The sequence below is a fragment of the Olea europaea genome, unplaced genomic scaffold, assembly GCF_002742605.1.
Source record: "Olea europaea var. sylvestris unplaced genomic scaffold, O_europaea_v1 scaffold823, whole genome shotgun sequence".
NCBI classification, from domain to species: Eukaryota; Viridiplantae; Streptophyta; class Magnoliopsida; order Lamiales; family Oleaceae; genus Olea; species Olea europaea.
The window spans coordinates 98,009-108,712 of NW_019266669.1; the positions used below are offsets into that span (position 1 = coordinate 98,009).

A 10,704-nucleotide genomic window follows, 5' to 3' on the forward strand; every position below is an offset into this window, starting at 1 on the left:
TTGCACTAGACCGGACTTAGGATTCGCTATTAGTACTCTCAGTAGGTACATGTCTAATCCAGGTCCTGAACATTGGGAAGCATTAAAGTGGCTTTTAAGATATTTGAAGGGTACAAGTGACGTGGGTCTAAAATTTAGTGCTAATAAAGAAGGCGTGAAATTAAAAGGTTTTGTAGATGCTGACTATGCAGGAGATAGGGATGGTAGGAAATCAACTTCCTCTTACGTATTCACCTTATCAAATTCGTGTGTTAGTTGAAAATCACAGTTACAACACATAGTTGCACTATCCACTACAGAGTCAGAATATATTGCCACCACTGAAGCAATTAAAGAGGCTCTATGGCTTAGAGGTCTATTTCATGAACTGAGTGTCTTGAATGAGTATGTGGTTGTGTATTCTAATAGTCAATCATCCATACATTTGTGTAGGAATCCTGTCTTTTACGAACGCACTAAACATATCGATGTTAGGTTACACTTCATTAGGGATATAATATCACAAGAAATAGTAAGACTTGAAAAAATTCACACACAGTACAATCCTTCAGATATGGGCACGAAAGTGCTGCCACTGGTAAAGTTTAGAAGTTGCAAAGAGCTTCTAAATATCGGTACAGGTAAATGATTTCAATTTTATCGATTTTTCTGTTAGAGGTGTCACTAATGGAAAAATGTTTTTCTTTGCAGGTCATTTGACACCAAGGTGGAGGTTGTTAGACATTATGTTGTCAAACGACCTCCCGGACGATGATGAGAACCAATTTTATCAGTCGACATGAATGACTGAACGATAATTCAACATCGAATAATGGATGAACCGACCAAACGTTGCTTTACCTGTTGGACGGCTAATACTCTTTGTGCCTTGTTGATTCTTTCCATTGGAAGTTAACCCTAGTCGAGCCTACTTACCATATCCTTACTTACCTTATGTTGGCCACTTGACTTACTATATATATTGGTGTTTTCATCCTAGTTGAGCCCGTCCAAGTTGAAGCCGTGAGAGATGGGAGCTGTCGTGTTCTATCATGCTTTTCTGCCTTCATCTTCTTCGTGATTTCTTCTCCATCCCAATTGCTTGAGTCTTTGTGAATCTTACCTGAGTGGTATCCATCCTAAGTGTGTGGATTAAATCAACAAAGCAAACGAGGAAAGCAACCAAGTGGGAAGAGGCGCCGGCGGTTATTGGTGACTCCAATTTGATGTTGAATTCGATTTTAATGGTTAACTGAGCCCGGAAATCACCGTGAGCAGCAAGAGAAAGGTCCTAACAAGTGCAACTTTTTAGTTATCTTTTGTGCTAAAAAATCTTTTATGCTTGATTACTGGTTAAAGAAGTGGATGATTAATGTCGGGGATAAAGCAGAAAAATCGATTGCCACTATTTTTTGAAACGTAAATACTACTAAAAGGTTTAGTAAACGGGACCATTTACAAAAATGCCTATGCGAATTTTCACGATAAGCTTGGTCCATTCCCTCGAAAACTAGTCGGTCACCCACCTACCATACTAGAAAAATAAAATAATTGCATGCGCAAGTAATTAAAGAATATCTAATTGAGCATATTTTTGTGAAAATCTAATATTATAAATCGTAGAAGTCAATTTTTAAGATATAATTGATAGGTGAGATGTAATTGAGTTAGATTAATTCTCTTACTTAGAATTTTTATTTTTTAGATAATTTAAAAACATACTTATAATACTGTCCTCCTTTTTATTAGTAAATTAAATGAATTGCAACTACTTATGAGAAAATAATTAAAAGTTCGATTTAAGTACGTTAATACTTATCAATCAGTGAGCAATAATTATTGTTCGTAAGCATGCACCTATCATAATATACAATCTTTTTTGTCATTTTAGTGGATGTTAGACTATGCTTTATCCATTGTTAATAAATAAAAATTAGAATATTCAACCATGGAACCCTAATAATGCATGCTCATGCGTGTCTTTGTCCGGTTGGTGGGATGGGGTTTGATACTTTGATATTATAAATTATAATCGACATATTGATTAATTTATTTGCCAATTACTTAAAAATTGTGTGATTAGAAAGTGATTTTTATAAGTAGTTTATAAACATAATCAAACATATGAGAAGAATAAATTTGAGATTTGATGAGGAACAAAATCTCTAACTCATCATTCAAGAGCTCAACAAACGAAAAGGATTCTCGTTTTGCAATCTACTTTTAATGACAAGCATGTAAGAGAGGTTCTTTGCAATCGGCAAATGGCAAATATCATAATTTCTACTAACCAACGATTGAAAATCAGACAATTTTACTGTTTTGCCTGATCATGCTTTATAACTAAATAGCATTATCAAATATTTGTTAGTTGTATTGTCTAATTTAGCTTGTTCATACAGCTAGTGAAGATGGGGACTTGAAGCTTCTTTGATACAAATTTTTTCTAGTGAAAAATGATGTCTATAGATAAACTCGGCTTCAAATCTTGAAACGTTTTGACATGTGGTGGTGTTCTCTATCCCAACCCAGCCTCCTTAATTGAAATCCAGTACTTTTACACAAGATTCCATTTTTAGTCAAACCAATTGTGCTGTTGAGTTTTCAATTAAGCACACTTGCCTATGAACCAAACCCGAATGGGAACTAAAATAATACAGATTTTCAACACAACTTTTGCAAGTCACAGAATCACAACCACCGCATGATAAACATAAGTTACAATATTAGAAAAACGCCCCCATCAACCCTATTACTGTACAAAAATTGAAATGCATGAACACTAAGGATACAGGGGGAAAAAATGATAAAGCGCCTTAAATGCTAAGAAGATCCGGTGACTGTGGCGGGTGGTCCTCTGAGTTCTTTGTTGGAGGTGTGGCTGGAGATGCTAAATTCGATGTAGGAGGGGATTCCGAGACTGTTGAATCTCCTGAATCGGAGCTTGCTGGCTTTGGAAGCTCGGTAAGCAATTGCACCACCTCGCGCATGGAGGGGCGTTCCAGAGATTGTTCCTCAACACACAGCATTGCAACATAGAATACATGCTTCACCTCATGGAGAGGAACCGTAGGTAGTCTAGGATCAAGGATTTTGAGCACCTCATCCTTCTTCCCATCTGTCATTCTCTTAACCCATTGGACTATGTCAATACCATCCCCGAACTCCCCAACAGGTTTCTTTCCAGTTACAAGTTCTAAAAGAACTACACCGAAGCTGTACACATCACTCTTCTCATCCACCTTGAGTGTGTAGGCATACTCTACAAAGATTAAATTTAAACCAATGAATCAAGGTTTGATAAGACACTTAATTTTTGACAGCATCTCTGCATCAACATATCATTTTTCATGGGTGTGGTTCAACTACAAATTGATAGGTACAATCATTTTTAAATTGCTAGTCAAACATTATGTTCACGTTCTCCTGTAGCCATTCTCTTCAGTAGTTGGATGCCAATTGGAAAGTGAAAGGGACTGATTATTACAAACACATAATTAAACGCAAGAATAGAACCCTAATTATGTTAACAGGAGGTGAACAAGTCAATTCAGGCAACAAGAAGAAATTATTGAAACAAATGAATGACATCTGAACCTTAAGGCATATCATCAGTGAAAAAGTGAGTCGATGAAATCTAACATCATTGACAATTAACCACTCAAATAACAAATCAGTCAGTCGTTACCAAAATCATTTGACTCACGGTATCTCCCTGAATTTTAAAACTTAGTTACTATATCATACCTGGAGCAATATATCCATAAGAACCAGCTACAGCTGACATGGACTCCGATGCTCCAGAGTTTAGCAAGAATTTGGCTAGACCGAAATCAGCTACATGAGCTTCAAAATTAGAATCCAGAAGAATATTATTGGATTTAACATCACGATGAACAATCAAAGGTGAACAGTCGTGATGAAGATAGCAAAGCCCCTTTGCAGCTTCCACAGCAACCTTATACCTAGTATCCCAATGCAAGTGACCTCCTTTCTTGCCATGAAGCAATTCCCCCAAGCTCCCATTAGGCATGTACTCGTAAACCAAAAGATTTGTTTCATGATTGGAACAGAACCCCAGTAATCTAACAATGTATCTGTGCCTAATCCTCCCTAATGTCTGTATCTCAGCATTAAAACCATGGTCATGTGAAGAACCTCGGCTCATTGAGGCTAACCTTTTAACAGCAACCTGCTCACCATTAGGCATCGTCCCCTTGTAAACAATACCAGCGCCTCCTTTTCCAATGATATTATCTTCCTTCAGACAATCCAAAACATCATTGCAAGTAAAATCCAAGCGCTGGAAAGAAGTAAGCTTCCAGGCACGAGCTTCACTTGTCTTTTTCAATGAACGAGCCTTAATAATTGCTACAGCTGCGAATGCAATGGAAAATACAAGCAATCCAAGCACAAGTAGTAGCTTCATGGAAGGAGACAGAGTCCCTTTCTTGGGTGGCCTTTGAACTTCATTGATGTTGCCTTCTTTGCAAGGCCCCAAATATAGGCCACAAAGATTGGGATTCCCCACGAACGAAGTGTAATTGAAATAACTGAACTGTGCAGTGCTGGGAACCAACCCCGACAAATTGTTATACGAAAAATCAACAGAAGTTAAACTCTGCATACTAGCTATTGAAGCTGGAATGCTCCCAACCAAATGATTTCTTGATAAATTCAAATAGTTTAAAATCCTCATACCAGTGATCTCTCTTGGAATCTCACTTGAAAGTTGATTCCGACTAAGATCGACATAAGTCAACAGCTTACACTTGCTGATCTCTGGCGAAATGGGGCCAGAAAAATTGTTATTGCTCAAATCCATCTTTGATAGCTGCTGTAACTTCCCAATTTCAGATGGAATCCAGCCCGAAAATTTGTTCCCATCCAGCAATAACTTCTGGACACCGGCAAAATTCCCAATACTGGGGGGCAATTGCCCGTTGAGATTATTGTTAGAAAGACTAATCAGCCCCAGACTCTTGGACAATTTTTCCGTCTCTGGAAAAGTACCAGAGAGGAGATTATATTGGAGCTCGAGTTGGATTAACTTAGGCAAGCTCAGGAGTCCTTTTGGAATCGAACCGTTCAGATAGTTGTCACCCATCCGTACTCGACTTAGTGACACGCACTGACCTAGGGATTCCGGGATCGGACCAAACAGATAATTTCCTAAAGTGATTATCTTTTGAAGCTTATTACCACTACACAGATTGGGCGGCAAGATTCCGGTCAATTTGTTGGAGCTAACGTCTACTTCCTTCAGATTCCCATTAGTCCCCAGGTTCTGTGGAACGCTTCCTGTAAAGTTGTTATCCCACAACTGTAAAACCTCCAACTCAGGTAACTCCCCAATAAAATCGGGTATGGATCCTGTAAGCCTGTTCCTGAAAAGATTTAGCAGAGTCAGATTTCTGAGCTCGGCAAAGCTGGGTGGTATTTCACCAGAAAGCATATTGTTAGATAAATCCATTGATTTCAAGCTCTTTAGCTTCCCAAGCTCCTTAGTCAAGGACCCAGAAAGGCCGTTTACTTGAAGAAAGATAGTATCCAGATTCTGCAACTTGGTGAGTTCTACCGGAATCTCCCCGGAGATCCCACAACTTGCAGCATCAAACCTTATCAACTCCGACAAGTTTCCAATCTCCTTAGGTATACCACCAGAAAAGTTGTTGAAGTACCCAATATAGAGTTCCTTGAGTTCAGTCAAGTTTCCTATCCCCAGGGGAATATACCCGGTGAGCTCGTTACCCGAAACCGAGAGGTATTCAAGGTTGGGGAAGTTGCCGAACGCCGGCGGAATCTGACCGGTGAAGAAATTTCCCCCGATATTTAAGTGACGAAGACTAATGAGAAAAGACAGTTCTTCTGGAAGCTCACCAGTCATATTATTGTTATAAAGGTCGAGAACTTGAAGATTTTTGAGGCGGGAAAGCTGTATCGGGAAGCTTGAGTTGAAGCCATTGTTGGAGAGATTAAGATAACGCAGGTTTGGGATATGGGAGATTTCACCAGGAATGGGACCAAAGAGACTATTGGCAGCGATAGAGAGATTTCCAAGATAGCGGAGGTGGCCGACGTCGGAGGAGAGGGTACCGATGAGATTGAGATTGGATATATCCAGTGCTGTCACATGACGCCGGGAGGGATCACACGTGACCCCCAGCCAAGCACAGTAACTGGTTGAGGCGCCCCAGGAGGCCAAAGACGATTGTGTGTCGTCGTTGATGGCGGCTTTGATAGAGAGCAATGCGTTGTATTCCGGCATCCGGGACGGTCTTGCGGCTGTAGAGTAGGGGAGGTGGAGCAGAAAGAGAAATAGGAGGAAGCGCATTTTGTTTGAATTCGTCTCTCCCTCCCTTCCTTTCTCTTTGTGGGTGAAAGCAGGAAGAAGGCGATGGCGGATGAGTCAAGGGAAGTTGAATGAGGTGACAGAGATTGAAAGAGAGAATTAATTGTTCAATGGCCGTTGAAGATTCATATTTTTTATTGATTTTTGAAGTTTAAAAGTTTGGTCATTCAACTTTGGAAAATGTTATAATTTGCTCACTAACATAAATATTGAATTTTAAAAAATGTCGAATTTAAAGTGAGTAATGTACAATATTTTTCAAAATTCAATTGTCAAAATTCGACATTTTAAGTTTCAATGAACAACAAAATATATGGACCTAAGTTCAGTGATCAAAATTCGATATTTTAAACTTCAGTGATTAATAAAAAACATGAATCTAAATTCAGTGACAATTAGAACAATCAACTCTTGAAAAGGAAGTTTGATGGAAATAAAACAATCTTTTGGAAGTCTGAAAAGAACCCATTATCTTTTCCACTTTTTTCCTTTTGAAGTAAACTCTTTTGCCACAAAATGTTTGACACTTACATACACTCACATGTGCGGGACCAGCATGGGACCATTTGAATAAAAAATGTCAAAAAAAGTGCTTCCGTCCAAGGGGGACCGTATCCCCCCCAATAGGGGAGACATGTCCCTACTGGATGGACATGGTCGATGTAATTTGTTCATCTAAAATTTTTCAATTGTGAGTGTGTTAATAGGGAGGGTGTCAAATCTTTCCCAACATCATAGCATGATTGTTTCCTTTTAATGACTTTGGGCTAATTATTTCAAAAATCACTCGAACTTTTTAAAATTGCTATTCATCCATCACTAGTTGACATTTCGACTTGGTCGAAGCCACTTACGTGGCACAAAAATCCCAATCAATAGTGGTGTCCTGCCATGTCAACAGAAAAATCCCCAAAACTCATATTCAAAACTCAACTCATAAATAAATCAAATCTGATTTCTCCTTTCAAACCCTAACCATATCCCTTATTCATTTCTTCCACGAAGGAGTTAATTACCCAAATTGTTACTAAACTTTGCCAAAAGTTTTCAGGAGATCATTGAATTTTAAAACTTTCCTAAATAGTCACTGAACTTTGTTCAAAGTTTCCAGGAAGTCATCGAACTTCAAAACTTCCCTACCCTTTAGGAACTTTTTACAAAGTTCAGTAACTATTTGGGGAATTAACTCTCCACAAAGCGCTTGGATGGGGAACTCCTTTAGTTCTTCGCAAATAATGGACGACCCTCTATGTCATTGTTGTCAATTTCGAGTTTGAAGACCTCTTGGTCGACGAGAGAAATCTCAATCGCGAAATTAATCAACAAGTTGCTACGAAACTAGAACGAGGTTGTCACGGTATGTCCCTTGGTAGACTTCTATCACGTAAATATATGCAAGAGCTCTAATATTTTGTCCACTTAAAGAAAGTTCATGATCAATCAATCAATCTCAAGGTTAGAGAGAGATGCTCTCAATTCTAGTGAGAGAAAATCCCACTTGAGTGCCTTATTTTCTTATATATTTCTTGTGTTTTAGTTCGATTTTTGCTATTCTTTGGTGGAAATTGAATTAAAACCTATTGCATTTCCTTTTAATTCTGCTCATTTTGAGTTTTGAAAGGTATTATTGGTCTAAAAATTTTCAGTTTCTTCAGTTCCTTCGGCATTTCTTGTTTTTCTTGGCCAACTCTTGGTCAAGAGGCGAAAAGGATCTAGTTTCGGGTGCAGTTTGCTGTGTTTTGGTGACAAGTTGCAATCTGTGCTTTTTGTGCGTTTCACCAGCTTTTGTTCTTGATTCTACTTCAGTCAGTTTGGTTTCTGTAAATCCTGCTTGCTGGACATTGCTGCTTGGGTTTTCATTTAGCTTCGGGTTTCAGTTTGCGTTTATTTGGTGTTTTCGATTAGCTTGGTTTGTTCTTTGTCTTTCTACTTCAGTTTGGCAAACTCTTGGTCGTTAGGCATGTTTTTCTTCAGTTCTTGGCATCCGATTTTCTTCAGTTTTTGGGTAGTTTTATGGTCTTGCTGGGGTCTTGTTTCTTAGTTCTATTCTTCAGTTCCTAGCTTGGCTGCCATTTTGCTGGGTTTCTTAGTTCTTGGTTGCAGTTTGTATCTTCTTGTGTATGTAATCTTGCTAATCATCTGATTTTTGAATTTGGTCCTTGGTTTTCTGCTTTCTTTCTATCTGTCGACGTGGTCTCTAGGGTTGATGGCTGACTATTGTAGTGTTGGTGTTGTCTTGGCAGAGTCTTCTGGTTTTTCTGACTTCTTGCAATATTTTATAGCTTCTATTCCTGGTATTCTTTGTCCTCTTGAAGATTTTGGATGTTTGGGCTGGGTCTCTTGGTGTGGTTTTGTTGGGGCCTGTTTTGACTGGTCCTTCTTGGGTCTTTTTTTACTCCTTTGGGCCTTTTCTTTTTAAGGTCGTTGTTGGGTAGCTCTTGGATTTTTTTATTCTTCTCTTTGGGCCTCTCCTTCTGGACTTATTTTTCGTTGTTTTCCCAGTTTTATTCCCTCCAACCAGTGCTTAGTCTGTTTCTTTTCGGGACGTTTTTCTGCCTTATCTTGTGGGCAGGCCTCGCTCCTTTTTTGGCCCTTCTTATTTCTGTTAATTATGGGGGAAAATTTGGCCATAAAAGTGGGCTTCCCTCTAAGCAGGCCTCAAATGACCAACTCCATGATCTGACTTTGGCCCCTTGTGAAGCTTCCATGTCCAAGGTTAGTGACTTACCCCCTTCAAAGGTTGTTCATATGGCTTCTTGTGGCTCTCCTAGTGTGTCCCAAACTCTTGGGAACAAAGATACGGATTCTGAAAATTCTGGTGTTCATTCTCATACGGCTGAATTTAAGAATCAAAAGAAGGAAAATAATGTTGGAATTGTTGGGGAGAAAGAGGTTAAAGCTCCTCGGGTAAACCTCCTCAAAGATAATAGAAAATTGGAAGAAAACATTAAATTGAAGCCCTTTGAGCTTCAATCGGAAGAAGTGGAATTGAGTGAGTCGAATGAGGACAATATTGAAGACACTTGGGGTTATGGTCTCGTCGAATATTTCGCTGGTAGGTTTCTGGGAAAAGTGGCACTACTCCAATTGTGCGACTCATGGAAGGTTCATTATAAATATTATGTGCACGCAAGTGGTTGGTTGGTGTTCAAATTTGAAACGGGTGTGGATAGATTAAGTGTATTGCATGGGAGTCCATACTTGGTATATGGGAGACCGTTAATGCTAAAAGTCATGCCACGTTACTTTGACTTCAATGACAAAGATGTTAGTACTATGCCTATTTGGATAAACCTACCGGGATTGCCTTTGGAAATTTGGAACACAAATGCCTTGGGTAAAATTGTTTCCAAGGTTGGAATACCCATCTCGACCGATAAGGTTAGGGCAACTAGAGGTCAACTTTCTTATGCAAGAGCTCTAGTCAAAGTTGATGCTTTTATTGAACTTATGCAGGAAGTAAAGATAAGACTTCCAAATGGCTCGTTGAGAGAATAAGAAATTATTTTTGAATATGAACCAAAATTTTATGGTTCTTGTAAAGTATTCGGTCACTCCGCTTTGGGTTGCAACAATAAACTTGCCGAGGGTAAAAAAGATAAAGGCAAAAATGTGGTGAAATCAAAACCCCCCATACGGGTTGCACTTTGGAAAAAAGGACAAGCTAGGAATTCAGTTTCAACCTCAAATTCCCAGCATATTTCGACTAAAACAGCATTTTGCTCACTTGAAAAAGGTGGACAGCAACCTATGGTTTCGGAAGGGCTTGAAAGGCAGCCTTCTAACTGAAATATTGAGCTATCTCAACCTGTTGTTGTGGCCAACCATCTTGGGCAGACCTTAGGCCAGGATGAGCCTCCATTCGTTGAGGTTGTGAACAAGAAGAACATGGCTAATTCGGAGAAGAAAGCTGCACATAAAGTCCCTTCAAAATTTGGGGCAGATTTGCAAGTAAACTCTAAACAGGCAAATTCAAGTAAAGTTAGAAATGAAAAGCTCAAAGATAAGGTCGAGGAGCAAAGAAAATCGGGAACAAAAGTTGACAAGAAAAAGGGTACTTCTCTTGCTTCAACATCATGAAGCTCGCATCTTGAAATATTAGGGTTATGAATCCAACCCTAAAACAAAATGGGATTCGAAAATTTATCAAGCAACATTGCATTGATATCATGGGTATTTTGGAGACGAAATTGGTTGATCAAAAATTGAAAATAATTTTGCGGAATAAATTCGATGGCTTCATGCATGTAAACAAATTTTGCACTCATAGAGCCGGACGGATCTTGATCTTATGGAATCTATCCAAAGTGTTATTGGATGTGATGGAGGTTCATCCACAAATCATTTACTGTAAAGCTACTTGCAATGTAACA

General features: G+C 38.9%; 1 protein-coding gene across 1 annotated transcript; it reads right to left on the reverse strand.

The window, feature by feature from the left end:
- Nucleotides 1-2,604: 2,604 nt before the first annotated feature.
- On the reverse strand, nt 2,605-6,440 carry LOC111391687 (leucine-rich repeat receptor-like serine/threonine-protein kinase BAM1). The gene is made up of 2 exons (XM_023016932.1): nt 3,727-6,440; nt 2,605-3,241 (listed from the first exon to the last, which is right to left on the reverse strand). The coding sequence occupies exons 1-2, from the start codon at nt 6,311-6,313 to the stop codon at nt 2,796-2,798; spliced, it is 3,033 nt and encodes a 1,010-aa protein (XP_022872700.1). The 5' UTR covers nt 6,314-6,440; the 3' UTR covers nt 2,605-2,795.
- Between the last annotated feature and the right edge of the window lie 4,264 nt (nt 6,441-10,704).

Excerpts from the sequence above, each read along its gene's own strand:
- LOC111391687 (XM_023016932.1), bottom strand. The coding sequence starts at position 6,313 with ATGCGCTTCCTCCTATTTCTCTTTCTGCTCCACCTCCCCTACTCTACA. Across the intron at positions 3,242-3,726 it reads TTATGGATATATTGCTCCAG|AGTATGCCTACACACTCAAG; the intron begins GTATGATATAGT and ends TAATCTTTGTAG.